This window comes from Piliocolobus tephrosceles, chromosome 8 (assembly GCF_002776525.5).
Source record: "Piliocolobus tephrosceles isolate RC106 chromosome 8, ASM277652v3, whole genome shotgun sequence".
NCBI classification, from domain to species: domain Eukaryota; kingdom Metazoa; phylum Chordata; class Mammalia; order Primates; family Cercopithecidae; genus Piliocolobus; species Piliocolobus tephrosceles.
This window is the reverse complement of record NC_045441.1, coordinates 100,699,143-100,720,792: the sequence shown is the minus strand read 5'-3', so window position 1 is coordinate 100,720,792 and position 21,650 is coordinate 100,699,143. Positions and strand designations below refer to the sequence as shown.

Here is a 21,650-nt window from a genome sequence, read left to right as displayed (position 1 = left end):
CAGGGTTTGTGAGTAAAGCGTCTGAAACAATGCCGATTTCACTTGTGAGGGGGGTTATATCATGCATGATATGAACCCTTACTACTATCTCAGTGGCTTAAGGAAAAATATCCAGGACATGGAATACGTTTAAAGGGCAGGTAAAATTTTCTTAACAAGTTAGAAAGTAATGCCTATGACAAAAGAAAAAGCATTCAAGGTGGGATTGATATTAAGAGTTTAAAGGGCAATAATGTGAATAATTTTCTTTCTCTGCTGAGGGTATGATCTTTAATTGTAGTAGAAAAGATTTAAGTTGGTTACCATTTGATTATTTGCACATTCATTAACAAAATGTTATGGTATGCTTGCTATGCTCTCACTGTTGCTGTATTATTAATATTATTCCATGTATTTAATGTGCTATGCTTTGTACTTTACATACATTATCTCATTTAACTCTCCAAACAACCTATTATTCCTAATTCCCAGATGAGGAAAAAACATTAGAGAGGTTAGGTAAGTCGCTCAAAGTCATACATCTAGTAGATAGTGGGGGTTGGGAGAGACTGGATTGAAACCCAGGTGCATCTGGTTTAAAAACTCTTATTCTTGACCAGGCACAGTAGCTCACATCTGTAAAGCCAGCACTTTGGGAGGCCAAGGCAGGAGGATCACTTGAGTCCAGGAGTTTAAGACCAGCCTGGACAATATAGTGAGATCCCACCTCTACAAAAACAATGACAAAAAATAGTTGGGTATGGTGGCACATGCCGGTAATCCCAGCTACTCAGGAAGCTGAGGTAGAAGAATAGCTTGGGCCTGGGAGGTTGAGGCTGCAGTGAGCTGTGGTTGCACCACTGCACTCCAGCCTGGGCAACAGAGCAAGAGACCATGTCTCAAAAAAAAAGAAACACAACTCTTATTCTTAACCAGTTAAGATGTTGTACAATGTGCACACAAAGCTGAGCTCCAGGCTAAGGACAGATAAGGATTAGTTAGGGTCACTGGCTCCAGGAGTTTTTACTATAGCTAACACATTTACATAGATAGCTTAGGATGGGCCAGTGACAAATGATAAGGAGAATCAGTAAGTGTATTAGGATTTCTGAGCCATGAGTGAGCCTTTGTGAGAAGACAATCTAGCCAGAGCAAGTTATAAATAACAGTTCAGAGGAGAACCAAGGCAGATATAGACACAAGTACAGCAGGGAGTGTAAATAGAGAAGAACTATTGTAAAATAAAATTATAGTCTCCTGCTAAGGAGGCTAAACTTTATTTTTTGGGCAATGAGAACTTACTGAAGCCTTCTGTCATGGTGGGCCCCTATTGACCTCAATAGATACTGCACCATGTTCAAAGAGACCGAAGAAGACACCCAGAGCCAGCGAATGAGACATAGGGTTGATTGAGGGAACTTACATACAGGGGTCCATTGGCAGCAGGCTAGACAGGAGCACTGCTATAAAAAAAAAAAAGTGTAGTTTATATAGCATTTTCACTTAGTACCCTCTCCCCAGCAACCTCTTCCATAACAACCTTCATTTAACCCAAAACAAAGGGCCTCAAACCTCTGTATGGCCTGTATTCCACAGGATGGGCCAGAGGTTCAGATGTTCCTCAGAGATAGGGAATGAATCTCCAGGTTGGCGACCCCCAGATTCCTTAGCTGGGAACTCACATTCCTTTTAGACCATAGGGTCATTCTCAGAGTATGCTTAAGTTATTGCTGTCAGATGTATTCGCCGTACACCTTCTGTGCAAGGTAATGATATGACAGAGGCCGTCCTCAGTATTCTTACAAACTTTAACAGAAGTGAAGCCCATTTCTGTACAGACTGCACTAGTCCAGACAGGAACAAATAAGGACCTAAGTTAAGAGGTAACAGAGAGAAGAGAAAGGCTGGAGATGAAACTATGAATGTGAATAAAAGCAAACCCAACTGCATCTTATGAAGAATTGTTTCAACATTCTAATTGGAGAACTAAGAAGAATTACAATTAACTTTCTCCATGGCTCATTGGTGGAATAATGTGAACCTCTTGGTCCATAGTATAATTAATACTTCTGATGGGTACTTAAACTGTCATTTCTTTTTAAGATGTTAGGCCGGGCATGGTGGCTCATGCCTGTAATCTCAGCACTTTGGGAGGCCGAGGTGAGATCACCTGAGGTCAGGAGTTTGAGACCAGCCTGGCCAACCATGGCAAAACCCTGTCTCTACTAAAATACGAAAGTTAGCTGGGCATGGTATCTCACACCTGTAGTCCCAGCTACTCAGGAAGCTGAGACACAAGTATCACTTGAACCTGGAAGACAGAGGTTGTAGTGAGCTGAAATCGTGCCATTGCACTCCAGCCTGGGTGACAGAGGGAGACTCTGTCTCAAAGTTGCCCATTTTGGAAAACAGAAAACTGAAAAAAAGAAAAAAAAAAGATTTTAGCAACAGCTTTGCCTGGAATGTGATGCGTATTTCCAGCAACAAGGAAGTGATTTCATAATTGACAAAGAAAAGATAATACTGAAGAGAAATCAGAAGTAAAGCTTCCATGCTGATGAGCAGAGTGAGGTAAACCATTTATGAATGGCCACAGTCACATACCGTAAATGAATGATACGGTAATGAATGCACTTACAACTCTGCTTGGTCCATGCATGTACTCAGTTAGTAAAAGCTCTTATTACCCTCATGAATAGAAATGGAGGAAAGGAAAAACCAAGTCCAAAGAAATCAGATCCTCTGGGGAAAAACATCAATAGCTTTATTTCTTTGCAAAACAAATAATTTTCTAGAAATCTGGGTTCTGAAGAGTTAGAGAGTTGGACACTGTGAATTCACAATTTCTTGTCGTTTTAGTGAGGAGAGGTAAAGTGCTGAGGAGTGGCTCTCCTCTTAGATGGAGAAGGAAAGACACAGTGATGGCCCCTGGGTTGGTGCTGTAGCTGTGCCTCAGACTTTGAGGCAGCTGCAGTTGGTCAGTGCTGGCATCAGTGGCAGAGCGATGCCACCTCCTCACGGCCCAGTCTCCCATGGCTACAGAAGCCCCAAAGAGTCCAGAAGACCTTGTAGCCATCCCTTGTTCACGAAAGTCAGAGCCACTGTAGGCTTGTTTGTGGGTTGGTTCGTTCCTTCATTTATTAGCTGTACTGAGATTTTTACTGAGCCTTCCTGGGTGCATATGCACAAATGGGTGTATTGGAGAAGCAAATGAAAGCACACGTTGGCAGTCTTGTTCCCAAACCCAGCACCGCTTACACATAAGAGAACTTCTCAAGTGAATAAAATGGCTGAATGAAAGAAAACAGAAACACTTCAACATGGAGCCTGCCCTCATTGTAGTGGGAAGGAGCTGTGGACACAAACGGCTAATGTGTGGTGGGCTGGGCTAAGGGTCATGAAACAGCTGCATGTAACATGATATGGACTTCAGATTACAGAGAAATACCCCAGCTGAGAAGTTCAAAGAAGGCTTCGTGGGCATTGCTCCCCCTACCGGGATCATGTGCGCTTAATCATGGGGTCTTTGCTTTCTCCTAATTGTTCCTATTCCTATGCTACAGCCCCATGAGGCCTTCTCTGACTTCTAGGCTAGAAGTGGCTCTCCTCGATCTGAAGTCCACCTGAAAAGAGGAGACTGCGGAATGAGTCGCTACTCCCCTCCCCTAATACCCTCAGTGATCCTCAAATTTTTACTGTGCGTGTTACCTAGGGAGTTTATTTAAAATCCAGATTCCAGGTCTGACCCTTGAGATACCATATCTGGGAATCTGAGGCTGACCAAGAAACCTGCGTGTTTGCCACGTGCCCCAGGTGATTCTGATATGGGTGGTTCATGACAGCACTTTGAGAAACCCTGCTTTAAGCATGCACAACATACTCCTCTCTTTCTTGAAATGACCACCTCTGTGTTATTGATTGGGAAAACTTCTTCTTATCCCTTAAAACCCAACTCAGATTTCTTTTTCTCTGACATTTCCTACCCTGACATCTGGACATAATTGTCCATCTCTAGGGTTCCATAGAGCTGTAATTTTTCAAACTGCAGGACATGCCAATTAATAAGTAGGCCATGGAATCAGTTTAGTGGGTCAGTTTAGTACAACAGAAGAATACAAAATAGTCATATTTTTATCCATTTTTTTCAATTTTATATAAATGGATATCTGCATGGGTACAGTGTCATTCACTGTCTTAGGTTCCTGGAAGCAGATGACAACAGGGATTCAGGTGCATGTGTTTTATTAAGGGAACACATGTCAGAGAAAACATGTCAGGGAAAACCTATAATGGAGTGAGGGAAGTAGGCTAGGAAATGAGAAAGGGGAAGGTAGGTATGGGGTCGAGGGTCAAGTTTAGCTTTGGGTCTCATCCCCCAGGGAAGCTCTGAAGTATAAATTATACCACAGAGTTGTCCCCCACTGAGGCACAGGGCTGGCCTGTTGTGTTCCTGCATCAGTCAGTTGTTGGTGCTGGACTGCCAGGGCAGATGTGGGTAACCTTCCAGGTGAGATGACTCTAATCAGCCGAGAGCAAGGCCCAAGAGAAGGGGGCAGTCGGGAGCCATAGCAGCAACAGTCTCAGGAGCTGGCAGCTGCATGCACTGGCCCAGTAAAGGGGATCTGGCAGCAGAACAACAGCACCTACAACACCTACTCATTGCATGCTCGGACCCACCTGCAGGGCCCAGTGCAAAATAAAAATGCAGAGCTTGTGTTCTAAAATTAGAAGAAGAAAAAGGGCCATTGAAAGTACTAAAATATGAAGCATTATACTTTCTTTCATGATCATTCTCTCAGTTTGTCAGAGCATTTTGTTATTTGCTGTTCAATGTCATTCTATGTAAAGATATATTAAAATTTAAAATTATTAGCATGAATTATACCGTTCATCTTTGTAGAGTGCAGTGCCAGTTTTAACTGGAAACATAAGAACATTTCAACTCACACATGGAATCACTGAAATTCCAAAATTTGTATTCATATCCACATTGTCAATTTGTAGTCATACATACATATGTATTTCATTCTTAACAGAACTGTGAGAACTCTGCACAAGACTAAGTTAACGGTTTTCATTTCACTTCTTGCTATGTATTCAACTGACACTCTACCTTCAGCATACTGATGAGTAAGGAAGGACTGAAAGGAAATTAAACTGTGGGTTGTCCTGTCTTTCTTTCCTTCTAGTCATCCTTTTCAGTGGAAGCAGTGGGCTAATGCAGGGAAGTCACATGAATAAGAAAATATATGAGGTCTGGCATGGTGGCTCACACTTGTGATCCCAGCACTTTGGGAGGCTGAGATGGAAGGATTACTTGAGCCCAGGAGTTTGAGACTAGACTGGATTTGAGACCCCATCTCTGCAAAAAAAAATAAAAAATTAGCTGGGTGTGATGATGTATGCTGGTGGTCCCAGCTATTCAGGAGGCTGAGGTGGGAGGATCACTAGAGCCCAGGAGGTCAAGGCTGCAGAGAGCTGCAATTGTGCTACTGCACACCAGCCTGGGTGACAGAGTGAGACTCTGTCTCTCAAAAAAATTTAAAAAAAAAGATATAGGATTCCTTGGTTGTTTATGTTTCTTAGAATGCCTTTCTTTCTGCATTCAAAAGAAGTCTGGTTCTAACAGAAAGCTCGGTTTCTTGGAGCTATCGACACTCCTGTTAACTTGATCACATGAGTAACACACTTACCTTGCGCTCACTTTGAGTCTCACTGAACTCCCAGGCACAGTAGGTCCCCCAGAATTCTGTGTTCATTGGCCGTGATGTGCACTATCTGCAAATGGGGCAAAAAGGAAGCAGACACACATGATGCGCATATCTCTTCTGCTCACGTGCATGTTCCACTGTCCCAAAACACTTCACTTACAGAACAAGTTCAAAGAAATAAAATTATTAACTCTATCAAGATGGTGACAGCAAAGCATCAAATCAAGCATGGGGGCTTTCTTTGGGGGGTTGGGGGTGGTCCTAGGTAACCATGAAGCTGGCCCTGCCCATTTGCTTCTTACATTAAGTTCATTCCATGCAGGCACAGCTTCTCCAGGATTCTGATTAGTCATAATTCCTGAGGAAATTTACAAAATGACACTAGTGAGACAAACTACAGCTTCTAGCTGCTGCAGTTGGTCCCAAGGCTATAATTGATACCATCTCCCTCCCTCCTCTCTACACATTCTAGATTCCCCTCATCCTCAACTGGTACTTCTGAGATGACTCACTCTCATCCCTCATGGGCTGGAGGCCCTGCATTGCATGCCTTATCAGACTACATGTATGGGAGCACCAAAGATGCCCCAGTGGATCACCTCAGTGCTGTACATATTTCTCGTGTCCCAATGATATAGCCACAGCCCTATAGTTATGGTAATTCCTTCTTGTGACTACTGGTCTGCTGGCATGAGGAGTCCAAGAGACCATGTAGCAGCCATAGCTTTAAGATTAGCAGAAGGAACTCTGTCCCCCTCCAGGAATCAAGACCTCTAGACCCACAGAGTAGTAACGTTACAGTGACAAGAAGCCCAGATTCCCATGGCTACTGGGAGTGATAGTGGGCATGGCTAATCCTACTTGGTTCTCCCAAGCCCATGTATTCTGCCTGTTAGGGACACAGCATCAAATAAATTCCTTGATTTAAGGAGTACATAACATCCCAAAGAGCACTGGCCCATCTCCTTGGGCTTCATTTGCAAGTTTGTGAAGCTAATTCTTCAGCTGCATCTTTAAGGGGCCCCAATGCACTGCCATCTCAGGTCAGCATCTTCCAGCTCGTATGGTTTGTGTAAGGGCAGTGAATCCCAAAATCACATGACCACTGCTGAACTTCTTTTGCTGGAAAGTGGATCTCTTGTGCAGAGGAGATATTACGTTTTCGCATCTTGGTGAATTAGACACTCAGCTCTCAGAAAAGGGTGCTGGCCAAGGCCACAGAACAGCTGGTTCTCACTATGGGAAGTCATGTGATATCACCTTGGGCCAAGGCACCCACTTCACTAGCCCTCAATGTAGGGGACTAATGTGGTATTTCATAGAATATATTGATGGTCCAGATCCTTTTGGGCTATATTGTGACAGAGAACAAGAGAATTAAATAGGCCTGGAGCAAGACTGTGAACATACCCTTTTGCCCTTCCCAAGTATTCTCCTCAGCACTCTCAGACTACAGAAGGAACCCACTTGCCCTTGTTGGAAAATAGAGCACCACCATTACACCCCACCACATTTGCAGACAATATAGAAACAACAAAGGACTGCAGATGTTCCTTTTTCCTTACAAGTATGGAAAAGAAAACATTTTTGCATATCAATATCTACATAGCATGTTCCAGAGGCTGTATTAATCTGCTCTAGTAAAGATACTCCATCCAACCCAACAGCTGCAAGTAGGACTATACCTTGGTTAAATTTGTGGTCATTCCATCTGCCAGTGATCCATCCAACAACTGCAGAAACAAGACTGGTGCCTTAAATGGGGATATGTTGAGAACCACCACCCATTCATCCTTTAAGTCTTGAGAGTGGCACTCTGAGGATGCCTCTGATTTGCAATAGTGTTTTTATGTACTGTCTTGGCTTGGGGTTGGGGCTCATTTTACAGGATTTTACTTGGTCTTTTCCTACTACAAGAGCTCTTAACCCACAAGTCAAAGAACCAGTGTCAACTGCAAAGCAGATTCTTTCCATTATATACTCAAGAATTGAAGAAAATTATCAATAGGTGGTTCTGTAAATCCAATAAAGTCACTATGAAAGGCACCTGGCCCAGCAGTCCATTTTAGGACCCACGTATGTCCCTATTCTAACAAGGGGACCATGGTGGCACTTTGGATACCTGGTTATCAGCATAAGCTGAGATCCTGTATCCGCTAATACTGAAAGATTATGGGTATGCCCCCTTCCCCAATAGACAGTTATCTTTGTGTAAGTAATTTACCTAGGCTGATAATTCAGCCTCTTCTCTGAAGTTCTGCAACTCTTACAATTAATGCTTGTGAAGAATATTCAGCTCTTCTTGCCCTGTAGTTTAAGGAGATGAGAGTCTCTTTAAACACGCCCCAGGGAGGCCCTCTGATTCTCACATTTTGCTTTACGTTGGTGATTGATTGTCCTGACTCTGTCATTTTCTCTCATCAAAGACATTCAACAACAGCCACCCATTTCCACAGTTCTTACTGGAACATCAAAGGATGTGGATGCCTCCCATATCTTTCAGTGCCAGAAATACTGTTTAAGTCAGTGCCTCCCCTTCCCTGCCTGTATTCTGTCCCATTTCTCCACAGGTGACAGTTTTAGCAATTGTATCACTACTTCATGCCAGGGATCATCAGTGCATGTCACCCACCATGCTCCTCACTACCAGCCAAACAGTAAATTATCCACCTCCAGAATTGCATCTTAGGATCTACTTTTAGGTAAACTGGCTGGCATTAATTATGTCAAGTCAGGTGCCCTAGGAGAGCCTAAGATGGGATTCAATTGCATGTGATTTTTCAAGGAAATGTTCTTCAGGAATACTCTTAAGAGGGTGAAGGATAAAAGAGAAAAGGAAAGAGCAGAGCGAGACGTGGTCTCAGGTAAAACAAACCTTGAATTGATCCTCAGAGGAGCTCAGGCAAAGTTGTCCTGCCCCTTGAGACAACCTGGTCAGACTTGTCTCAATCAGTCATTGGCTATGAGCTCCCAAAGGTAATGTTGGGTGGTTAGGGAGGGAGATACGAAAGAGCAGTCCTCCAGAGCAAGGCTCAACTGTGAGCTGTCAGCAGCCACACACACAGCAACTGGGGGATGGGTGTACAAACAGCTAAAGGAGATTTGGGAGGGGTACCTACAGTGTCTACTGCAATTGCAAGGGTATTTTATTTTATTTTATTTTATTTTATTTTATTTGAGACAGAGTCTCGCCCTGTCACCCAGGCTGGAGTACAGTGGCGTGATCTCGACTCACTGCAACGTCTGCCTCCCAGGTTCAAGTGATTCTCCTGTCTCAGCTTCCGAGTAGCTGGGACAAGTGCACACCACCACTCCCAGCTAATTTTTGTGTTTTTAGTAGAGATGGGATTTCACCATGTTGGACAGGCTGATCTCTAACTCCTGACCTCGTGATCCACCCACCTTGGCCTCCCAAAGTGCTGGGATTACAGGCCTGAGCCACTGCACCCAGCCTCACAAGGGTATTTTTTTTTTTTTAATGTTTGGAAAACATTGCATATGGATGACTTTACATATACCTCTGTCTATTAAAACCCAATCTGACAGTATAATTTCTCATTTACATTTCTGCCTCAGATGCAAAATTCTAAACTCCTCTGTGGCAGAGGCTCTGTCCTATTTATTTTGCATTCCTAATTCAGGAGCTGGCACATAATTGTTACTAAACATTTATCAAATGAAGGGCAGTTTGGGGTAGATCACAGAGCAACTAGAACTCCAGGCTAAGTAACTTGGGCGTTATTCTGTTGGCAGTTAGAAAGAGTTTGAGATGCCTGGTTGGCAGCAGTACATGATATGTATTGGACCAAAGAGAGAGAAGAGAACAGTGCCAAGAGACTATTGCAGCAACACAGGCAAAAGTAACAAGAGGAGGAATTTTGAGTGGAGGCTGTGAGTGTGGAGAGGCAGATGCAAAAGTAATTAAAGAGGTATTATCTACAGGGTCCAGATGGCCTCAGGCTGACATCCAGTATAGAGACCGTCAGGGATTCTAATTAATCATGTTAGGAGTTTTATACTTACATGCTCCCAAGCAGATAGAAGAGGAGCATTTTTCATTTTGCATGGAAGAAATATCTAGAAAATAAATCCATGTGGGTTTTCTCATTGTCATGCCCAATTAGGCAAAATCCTTAAAGTGGGCATGGGAATAGCCTCCATATTTTGGGCAGAACTCCACAGTCATATCTGAGAAAACCCAAGGTTATCCATGTGGAATTTGCTCAGTTCATTAGCACAAGGGGTACTTAAAGTTGCTTCCTGGGACACTGCTTTCAAATCAATCATTCTATACAGTAACATATGTTCCAAAGCTGCAGTATTAGCACGTTATTCTCAGCTGGATTCTGGACTGTATTCTGCTTAGAATAATTCATCTGTGACTCATATGAATCATACACACCAGGAAATACAGGGGGTGGTGCAGTGGGGGACTGGTTTTCTTGAACTCTTTCAGGCCTTGATTGTAGGCAAAGCTGTTTACATTCCTCTCCCATTTTAGGGCTCGGAAACTTTTGGCCAGAGTCCTGCTGTTCACATTGTTTTAGGAGAGCCAGTTCCTGGGAACCCTGTTACATGGACAGGACCTGGATTTGCCAGGGTTCTCCCTGGGGCTGGCTTGAGATTTGCTGTCAACAACATTCCCTTTCCTGTGGACTTCACCATTGCCATTCGCTATGAAACCCAGGTATCATTGAACTCTCCAACTTCGGTGGTGAAAAGCTGACAGAAATACATTCTTGAACTGTTTCCATTTCAGCCTTGCTAGAATGTTCATCAGAAAAGGATTTGTAAAAAGTGAACGTCTGGGGAGCGTTATAAACCTGGTTTCTTAAAGATATTGAAGCAGCACAGTGAGCCATATGCATGCATGTTGTAGCCCATGGAGAGAAGCTACAGTTGAAGTTATATATTTAAGGTACCAGGTTTAAGGAAGTGGTGACTGTTTGTATAAGAAAAATAGCCAAAATAACACAAATCCTGCCCTCCTGGTACTTTTCTTGTAAAAATTTAATAAACCAGCACATGTGCAGAGATTCAGACTCACAGGTGATGCAGCAGAGGCGTTTGTTTGCATTTGGATCTTACCCTGCAACAAGAGAAAGACCAAAAGCAAACTGCCCCTCTTGTTTCCCACTGCTAGACCCCCTGCTGCCCGCCTTTTAAGAAACATCTAAAACAGAATACAAGCCAAATTAGAAAAATAGTTGATTTACACCAATAGTTCCTAACCTTCCTTTGGATCTGAAACCCACTCAATATCTCCTTTGAAACATATTTGATATGGCTGGAGGGGGGTGTGGTCTTAGAGGCTCCCAAGCCCCACTAGGGACCACATTCTGGAGGCTCTCATGGTGCATCACATGCCCAGAGCAGCTGATCTGCTTTGAAATGCATGATAGGACATAATTCTCTATTTCTCACTTACAAATGAAAGCTAAGGACCGTCAATGAACTTTGGCTTAGTGAATATGATAAGAAAGGCTTTAAAAATATATAGTGATTAATTTATCTATAGAGAGAACATGACCCTGACACCTTAAAAAAAGCTTTTCCAAATTGTAAGGCTTCAGAATAGAGCAAATTTGCATATCTCCCCAATATATAGATTCCTTTTGTAAAGGATTCCAAATTATTATTATTTGTTCTGTGATCCAGAGCCATGATAAACGAGTCAACTTCCTGGGAAATAGGGGTTAAGGATTATGCTTGTCAGGAGAGCTAAAGTTTTTCAAGGCCTGTGAGCCCATGAGAAACAATGCTTTTTCTGCCTGGGTCACAATTCAGGCATCAGAGAGTTGGGCCTGGGAGCGAACCTCTAAGACTCTTTCAACTCCAAAACTATTTGCCAAGTGGCCTATGGGTTGCAAATTCAAGTTCATGCACTTTCCATTAGCTATATGTGTGTTCGTGCAAAACATTTTCCTGCATCCTTGCAGTGACATGCCTTAATGTCATGCCTGTCTAGTCTGCAGCTGACTGGACTGTCCAGATCGTGGTGAACCCCCCTCAAGGGAGTGAGCACTGCGTACCCAAGACTTCACAGTCAAAGCCTCAGTCTTTTGCCTTACCAGCGGCTACCAGGTATGTTTCAGACCTGTCCTCAAACATTGAAAGCTTCTTAGAATTTTGTTCACTTATCAGTAATTTGTATGTGGGAACTAAGTGGGGAAAGGGGAGGACTGAAGAAAACTGTAACATATATTAAGCACTTACTGTGTGCTACACTATGCTTTACATTTATTATCACTTTTAATCTTCATAACAGCTCAGTACGGCAGGTTTTGTCTTTATCAGATGAAGACGAAATTGAGAAGGAGAATACTTAAATGACTTACCGAAAACTCATCGCTAATGTGTAGCAGAACCAGGATTCTAGGCAGGATATCCTGACTCTAAATCTTGAGTGTTCCTTTTCCAGTCCCCAGGTGGCTTTGAAATGTAAGAAAGCAAAATGCAACAAGAATAAGAGTAAAACATTCAGCTTGATTACTCTCAATAGATGAGAATCTTTGAGGTAAAAGCCTACTAATTTTGAGGCCACTGATTTTGCCCCAATAGAAACTTGTGGCAAAATATACATATATTTTTTTTTTGAGTCAGAGTCTCGCCCTGTCACCCCAGGCTAGAGTGCAATGGCATGATCTCTGCTCACTGCAACCTCTGCCTGCTGGGTTCAAGTGATTCCCCTGCCTCAGCCTCCTGAGTAACTGGGATTACAGGAGCGTTCCACCATGCTTGGCTAACTTTTTGTATCTTTAGTAGAGATGGAGTTTCACCATGTTGGCCAGGCTGGTCTTGAACTCCTGATCTGGTGATCTGCCCACCTCGGCCTCCCAAAGTGCTGGGATTACAGGTATGAGCTGCAGCGCCCTGCCGCAAAATAATTTTTTTGAGATTTTTTGAGATCCTGTTGATGTTAACATGAGAGATGGGATGAGGACCTCTGTCCCATCCTTTCCCCAGGGTTGTCATGACAACCCATAGCCAATAGTTTCTCAGACTTTGATACTTGGCACAATCGTATGGAAGAGCCACAGAGGATCTGAACGTGACTTTACCATCCAACCAACCCACCTGTGCTGGTCTAGACCTACACTGGCCTCAGGGCCACGGTGTAGGTCACTGCCCAGCACAAGTGCAATGCTACCAAATACTATGGCCATTTAGCTAATATAATTGTGCTTCTGTGGTCTGAATTTTTGCTTTATCTCTCTTAATACAGAATCATGCTGCTTCCCACACCCATCTGTTTAGAACCAGATGTACAATATTCCATAGACGTCTATTTTTCTCAGCCTTTGGAAGGAGAGTCCCACACTCATTCACACGTCCTGGTGGACTCCGTAAGTATCACAGAGCTTTGTGGGTGCTTTCTTAGCTACTAAGCACCATTATAACTACTTTTAGGCTCACTAGTGAAATACTTCTTATAAAATGTAAATGTATTTGCTCAATTATAAAAGCCACCTAATAGCATTTGCAAATCTTATATAACAGTATGTCCTAGTAATGGTTTGGAGTATTTTACATATTCCTTAATCACAGAAACCCTGTGTGGTAGGCACTTTCATAATTTTACAGGTGATAGAACAGAGGCACGGGGTCACAGAGCTAGAGAGTGAGGAGTTCAGAATCAGAGCCACCCTGCCTGCTTCCACATCCCTGCCCTGAGCCATGACAGCACCCTGGCGGTGTAGGAAATGTGTGGAAGAAATCCAACCACACTAATCATTATCATTTTCTAAGTTCCCATTTTATACATCCTACACTTTTGTATCATTGAAATCAGAGTGCTTATACAATGTTGTAGGCCAATTTTTTTCACCTCACACTTCATCATAAGCATTTTCTTATGGTATGTATGCTGTCTTTTGATCTTTAGAAACCATGCATAATATTTCCTGAGCGACTTCTTCCAGCGTCTTTCCCCCACAGAGTGGGGCGACTGGCATTCCTTCCAAACTTCTTACTCTGCGCAGCCCTTCAGACCCAGGCTTGTCCCTGGGCAGAGTTGGGCATTGAATAGATTTACTTAAGTTACTTATCTATTTTCCCCATTCCTGGTCATATAAGTTGCTTCTAGTTTTTACTACTATGTATATTTGATACATGTTTGATACATATGTATATTTGATACATTTGAAATATACATATATTTTATATATATTACTACTATGTATATTTGATACATATTTTTAAAAATACTTTAAAATATTTTCCTACTTTACCTAAGGTGTTATGGCTCTTGAAATAATTTGTCAAAATATTTTCTGGAACATATTCCCCAATTAAATTTTATTTTCTTTTTTGAGACGGAATCTTCTCTGTCACCCAGGCTGCAGTGCAGTGGCATGATCTTGGCTTACTGCAACCTCTGCCTCCTGAGTGCAAGCAATTCTCCTGCCTTAGCCTCTCGAGTAGCTGGGATTATAGGCACATGCCACCACACCTGGCTAATTTTTGTATTTTTAGTAGAGATGGGGTTTCACCACATTGGTCAGGCTGGTCTCAAACTCCTGACTTCAGATGATCTGCCTGCCTCAGCCTCCCAAAGTGCTGGGATTACAGGCATGAGCCACTGTGCCCAGCCTTCCCAATTAATTTTTAAGAACTGTATGAAGATACCAGTTTCATCCCAACTTCAACAGAATTGTATAGAATTGTGTGGGATTTTTAAAAAGTAATTTGATGGATAAAAATAAAATTTCTTTACTAAAATTGCATTTCTGCATATTTGTGAGAATCTTCTAATATCACGACTTTATTGGCAAAGTACAGCCCAACAAAGTTTTCCTGGGCCACAGCCAGTCCCGTTTGTTTATATATTATCTATGGCTGCTTTCAAGCTAAAAGGCAGAGTTTAGTAGTTGCACAGAGACTTTACAGCCACATTTCATCTGGCAACCATAATCAAAGGTGTCATAAATCCTGTACCTAGAGAGCTCTGTAACAGTTCAGGTGAGAGGATCTACCTGGTAGATTCTACCATATTATAGTAGAAATAAAGTAGAAAGTAGAAACAATTGGAAAGTTTAATTGGGAATTTTAAACTGTCATGATTTCCCTAACTGTGTAATCCATTTCTCCACTGAGGAGTTTTAAATAGAACCGCACTCATTAACCAACATATGAGTTACAAAGGGAAGAAAATCAAATCTGATAGGTTTAATTTGGGGAGAAAATGCCAAAAATTGGGAACCCCAGCAAATTAAAGAGAAAGGAAGAAACTAATGAAGTCCTAGATCACTAAGGGATATTACTGTTATTATAATAATCAGGAAACTCAAATTTATAACAGTCGATATACCTTGATTTTTAAATCTATGTCCTAAATATTTCTAAACTTTGTAAATTCCAGAGATTATCACTTGATGCTGTACTAAAGGTATTCATCCAAATTATCCACTCATTCACTGAGTATATGTGGGCTAGGAGGTATGCTGGTCCTGGGGTGTAAAATATGGTTCCTTATTAAAAAATAATTCTCAGCCTAATACAGAAGAAATACTTGTATATAAAATCATTACAATGATGTTTGATAGATGCAATAAGTAAATAATTTGGAATTAATTTTAAAATATTGCATTTAGGCGGGGCATGGTGGTTCACACCCATAATCCCAGCACTTTAGGAGACTGAGGCAAGCAGACCACTTGAGGCCAGGTATTCACGATCAAACTAGGCAACATGGTGAAATCCCATCTCTATTGAAAATACAAAAATTAGTCAGGTGTGATAGCACATGCCTGTGGTCCCAGCTACTCAGGAGGCTGAGACACAAGAATCGCTTGAACCTGGGAGGCAGAGGTTGCGATGAGACGAGATCATGCCACTGCAATCCAGCCTGGGTGACAGAGCAAGACTCTGTCTCAAAAAAATAAATAAAATAAAATATTGGATTTGATTAGTTTTCAATCACTCATTCTCTTACATATAACTCTGGAAAACCTGAAGCATGAATACAAGTTAAGAGAATAACCCATAATTGGTAATTGTCAGAAATCTTGGAAGAGGCCCAGACTTGTTTTAGGTCAGATTCCCTAAAGCGGAAGCTGAGACAGGGACTCGGGTTGATGTGATTTACTGAGGGTGTGTTCCTGAGAGGAGAGGAGTGAGGAAAATAGGGGAGGACAGGAGAAGGAACCAAGCAAGGATCTCCACAGTGATCTCCGCTGAAGTGTGGCCTCAGGCTGATCCCACCTGGAGCTCTGGAGCCTGGATTGCACCACACAGTTGAACCTCCCTGGAGGCAAAGGGGTGCCTTATATATGCCCAGCTACAGGTTCATCACCACCACCATCCGCCCCACCGTGAGTGCATAAACCCCTGGACCAGGTGGCTGAGTGCAGTTTTCTGAAGAAGGGAACAGCTGTGAGGCTTAAGGAGCCAGTGTCACACCCGCTACAGGATGAGTACACCAGCCTGCCAAGGCAGACCTAGGCCGGGCACCTACAGTGTGCACTGTGGTCTCTGACCCAAAATGTCCAGGAGGAGAAAGTCCTTGCACATTTCATTGTTACTGACTAACATGATTAATGCCATACAACCAATTTTGTTGCTGTGGGAAGATAAGATACTTGACTGCTTGGGATGCAGCCCTTTCAAAGTTGATTCTTTTCTGCAGCCAGATTAACATTTGCATCTAAGACCAGGGGACATTACCAAGAAGACCAAAGGAAACCTTTGTTTAACCACGGTGCTCCTTCTGCATAAATGCCTTTTGTTTGGCAAGCACTGTGAGATCACTGAAATTTGTTTTCAGTTACCCAGATTACATGGTATGTGCATTTATAAAACTGTGTTTAGAGTAAAAAATATATTAGGCATTCTAGAATATAAAACTGCCATTCTTCTTTTTAAACCATGGAATGGAATATACTTGGTAAACGTAAAGTCCTTAAAAGTTTCTAGTAGAAGAAGTGAATCATGGCATTACAAAATCCATGGCCAGGTGCGGTGGCTGATGCCTGTAATCCCAGCACTTTGGGAGGCTGAAGTGGGCAGATCACCTGACATAAGGAGTTCGAGACCAGCCTGGCCAACATGGCAAAACCCCGTCTCTACTAAAAATACAAAAATTAGCTGGGCATGATGGCATTTACCTGTAGTCACAGCTACTTGGGGAGGCTGAGGCAAGGCAGGAGAATCACTTGAACCCGGGGGCAGAGGTTTCAGTGAGCCGAGATCACACCACTGCACTCCAGACCTGGGTGGCAGAGCAAGACTCTGTCTAAAAAAAAAAAAAATATCGTATAGCTGACAGGGACTCTTGTCATCTGGTCCATCTTCTTAGTTCCCAGAATGGCCAACTCTCAATGGCTCAGACGAAGAGCTGTCAATAATCTCTGGTTGACTGCCCTCATCCCCAGCCCCAGCCTATCTGGCTTTCTTCTTCATTTCTCCCCATTTGGTTTGTGTTTGGAGAGCACAGAGTCATTTTCATATCAACTTAAGAATACAGTAGTAGACCTGTAAATATTCTTTACTGAACAAATTTTTTATGAAGCATCTGCTATAAATTAGACACTGTGGTAGGCATAGGCATAAACAAAACATGCACTATCCCTGCCACCCTGGTTCTTATTCACTAAAGGGGAGACGCAGACAACCAGGCAATGAGAGCATGGGGTTAGAGGTCCTGGGAACTGTGACAGGGCATAGACCCAAAAAGCTCAGTGTGACTCTCGCAGTGGTTCTCAGCCACATCTGACCCAACCCCATGCCCCCTTTTTTAACTGTTAAAAATATTTTTATTATAAATATTTTCTAATATTCCTTACCATCCTGAAATGAAATTCATAGGCACTATAGCCTACCTGCACACATGACTTCCAAATAACATCAATGTAATATGCTAATATTAATACAAAGAAAAACAAAAGGAAAGTAATGGATAAATAAATCATCAGACTTCAATATGTGCATGTACAGGCATGAATACACCACAATATGCAATGAAGTAGGAAGATGCTCACATAGATAGAATCACTGCAGGGGAGACAGCCATGAAAGCAGGTGTGTTGTAAACATGTTTAAAAAACATAGAGTTAGGTTCTCAACTCAAACTATAAACAGGGTTTTCTCCTTCATGAATATCCAATGGAACTTTCAAAAGCTGTAGGGGCCATTTTGTGAGAATGTCCCACGTTTCTGACCGTGACCTGCTAAATGCCTGTAATAAACATCACTCTATTGCTGTGACAACTAAAACCACCTCCACGAATTTCCAAAATGCTCCCTAAAGGGGCAGTACCTCCCATATTCAGGACCATGGGGTTGAGAGGATGAGCAGGAGGAGCACAGCAAAATGAAAAAAAAAATAAGTTCAGATTTTTATCCTGAGGCAATGGGAAGCCACTGGAAAGTTTTAAGAAGGAGATTATCTGGACAAATGGCATTTAAAAGGATCACTCTGACTTTAGTGTAGAAAATTGATTGGTTGAGGCAAGAGTGGACACTGGGCCATCTGTTGGGTTGCCACTATAATCATCCAGGTGGCCTGAATTAGGAAAGTGGCAGGGGAACAAAGAGCCATAAATGCACCCTAGAAACATCTAAGAGGAATTGGCCAGGCTTGTGATATGATGTGTGGGGGACGTGCATTAGGCAAGAGTGTTGATAGCAAAGAGGCAGGTGTCAAAGATGACCTCCCTCAGTTTTCTCCACTGAGCAACTTGGCAGATGGTGGCATTGTTTACCAAGAATAAGCACAGAAAGGAAAGTGGAGTTCAGGCATGTTTGTTTTGCAGTGCCCGTGGGGCAACTAATAGGCATTAGATATCAGTGCAGATCTGGAGCCCACGACTGACAGGGGCACAGGAGATGTAAATTCAGATGTTGGCACCCATTCAGACAGTGGCCCAGTGTGGCCAAGATCACCTAGGAAGTAGGTGTGGAGTTAGGAGGGGGCTGATGAGAGAACCCTGAGGAACTCTAACATTTAGGGATAGGGTAGGGGAGAAGTATTGCATTGGTTTGAAGGGTGAACGGGAGATGAGGCAGGGGTGATGGCAAGGAAATGATTGTTTAAGAAATTTGGCTATCAAGAAGTCAAAGGGCAGAGACAGGGCAGTGGCAAGAGGAATATGTGCAATCGAGGAGGTGATTTTACAGATGGGAGAGACTTGAGCACATTTAAATGTGACTTGAGAGGAAGAGAGCAAAGAAAGCAAGCATAATTTGCAGAAGAGTTTTGTGAGGTTAGAGGATTTACCAATGGGATACCTCTTCCACTCCAATACCTCTTTTTTGAGCACTAAATGTCATGGATGGGTGGTAAGACTTGAGAACCTGGAATTTGGGAGGCAGGTAGTAGGAACCTCCAGGCCTTTTGCTGGGGTCTGTTTCCTCTGTGTAGTAAGGAGGTAACGGCATATGCTCAGAGTGCAGCAGAAAGAGGAGACACTGGTAAATACAGTTGACTTTTTAACAACTCGGGTGTTAGGGATGTCAACCCCCCATGCAGTCAGAAACCTACATATGATTTTATACTCCCCAAAAACTTAAATACTAATCACCCACTGTTGACTGAAAGCCTTACCAATAACATACAGCCAATTAATATATATTTTGTATATGTAGTATATACTGCATCCTACAATAAAGTAAGCTAGAAAAAAGAATACGTTATTAAGAAAATCACAAGGAAGAGAAAATGTTTATATTCATTAAGTGGAAGTGGATCATCACAAAGGTCTTCATCTTCTTCATCTGCACGCTGAGTAGGCTGAGGAGGAGGAGGAAGAGGAGGGCTTGGCCTTGCTGTCTTGGAGTAGTACAGGCGGAAGAAAATCCACATAGAAGGGACCTGTACAGTTCAAACCTGTGTTGTCGAAGGGTCAGCTCTGGTCATCTGGGGTTGTGATGCCACTAACTGGGTGTGTCCAAGGACAATTAGGGAAAGACTGAAGAGGGTTGACGTAAAGGGCTATGGAAACTAGTTTCAGGATGGATAAAGCAAAAAGAAGACTAGAGGAGATGTATCTGTGCACAGGTTTAGTCTCCAGACTTTGCCTGCTGAATTAAAACCCACTTTCACTGCTGCTTTTAACACCAGTTGTTCAAAATGACCAACTTGATGTTATTACTCTTTCAAATCTAGGCAAACATATTAGCAAGTAAAAAATGTGACAGTAAAAAGATAAAGGCTTATTTTTTTTCTTTGCCACAAGTCCAGAAATATAAATATTTAAAGATTTCTTAAATAAATTGAAAATCTTAAAAGTCTTCAGTCCTAACCAGCTTGAAGGATTGAGTTGAGTCTTCTTTCAACCGTTATTTTCATAGATCTAATTTTTTTATATATATAAGTAGAATCTTACACAGCAGATAGTTTGAATGTTAAGTCTTTTTGCATTCTTTCAAAAGCTTGGCCTTATTCCCCAAATCAATTCATTGGAGAATTTCTGCAGCAAGCAGGACTTAGAAGAGTATCAGCTTCACAACTGTGTTGAAATTGCCTCAGCAATGGGACCTCAAGTGCTCCCGGGTGCCTGTGAAAGGCTGATCATCAGCATGTCCGCCAAGCTGCATGATGGGGCTGTGGGTATGTATCTGTTTAATGAGCTCTACTGAAGCACTGACATCCATACAAATGCTTTTTAGAGCAAATCAATTTATGTTAGCATCCACTCCAAACAACAACCAAAATATTCATCACTCAATAATTAGATACACAGAGCGGTCTGCTGATGTGTTGGAATCATAATGCACAGTACAGTGAGTGTGTAAAAGAGAAGCTTTGCAGCAGCATTCGTAGGCTAGATGGCTGGAACAAGGGTCCTAAAATATTCATTTGGAATTCTAGGGCTGGAAGGAACTCCAGACATCTTCTTTCATCCCAAAATATTCATTTAATAAATGAGCATATTGGAGCCCAAAATCTGTATGTAACTTGCCCATTTCATTTAGCTATGGAAGGGTTTTTCTCCCTCAGCACTACTAAAATTTTGAGCTGGATAATTCTCTGCTGCAGGGGCCTGTCCTATGCACTATCAGGTGTTTAACAGCAGCCCTACAGATCTTATACCAGTACCGCCCTCCCCTAGTTGTGACATCCAAAAATGTCTCCAAACTTTGTCAAATGTCACCTGAGGGACAAAATCATCCTTCAGTTGAGAAGAGTGGCTATAGAGTGACAGCTACAGTGAGAGTCGAGGCTTCCTGAATGTCAGGCAAATGCTTTTTCCCTTAGGACAGAGCTATGAGTTCAGGGTACCCACCATCTCATGAAATATATGGAATAGGGGGAAATAAAAAACTAGTAAGGGGGGCTGATCATGGTAGCTCACACCTGTAATTCCAGCACTTTGGGAGGCCGAGGCAGGCAGATTGTTTGAGGTCAAGAGTTCAAGACCAGCCTGGCCAAAATGGTGACAGGCCATCTCTACTAAAAACACAAAAATTAGCCAGGTGTGATGGTGCGTGCCGGTAATCATAGCTACTCAGGGAGCTGAGGCATGAAAATCACTTGAACTGGGCAGGCAGAGGTAGCAGTGAGCCAAGATCGCACTACTGCACTCCAGCCTGGGCCATAGAATGAGACTCAGTCTCAAAAAAACAAATCACAAACAAACAAAAAACTAGTAAGGGGTATGGTGGCAGATACCTATAGCCCTAGCTACGTGGGAGGCTGAGGCAGGAGGATTGCTTAAGCCCCGGAATTCAAGGCTGCAGTGAGCTAAGATCACACCACTCCAGTAACAGAGTGAGACCTTGTCTCTAAAAAATAAATAAAATAGTAGGTAAAATTCAGCACCAATGTAGAACATCAGGAATTGAAGTATTAAGAACCCCGTCTCTACTAAAAAAAATACAAAAAAACTAGCCGGGCGAGGTGGCAGGCGCCTGTAGTCCCAGCCACTCCGGAGGCTGAGGCAGGAGAATGGCGTAAACCTGGGAGGCGGAGCTTGCAGTGAGCTGAGATCCAGCCACTGCACTCCAGCCCAGGCGACAAAG

General features: G+C 42.6%; 1 protein-coding gene across 3 annotated transcripts in view; it reads left to right on the top strand.

Annotated features, from left to right (window-relative positions):
- Positions 1–21,650, top strand: part of LAMB4 (laminin subunit beta 4) — a 110,498-nt gene that overhangs the window by 40,389 nt on the left and 48,459 nt on the right. For 2 of the 3 annotated variants that reach the window (XM_023183105.1, XM_023183104.2), the window contains exons 15-18: positions 10,192–10,377; positions 11,659–11,774; positions 12,916–13,036; positions 20,061–20,238. In XM_023183105.1, the coding sequence (XP_023038873.1) occupies positions 10,192–10,377; positions 11,659–11,774; positions 12,916–13,036; positions 20,061–20,238 (601 nt within the window). Of the gene's footprint in view, positions 1–10,191; positions 10,378–11,658; positions 11,775–12,915; positions 13,037–14,028; positions 14,417–20,060; positions 20,239–21,650 lie in introns of those variants that run through there. The other variant, XM_023183106.1, reaches the window with a different exon arrangement.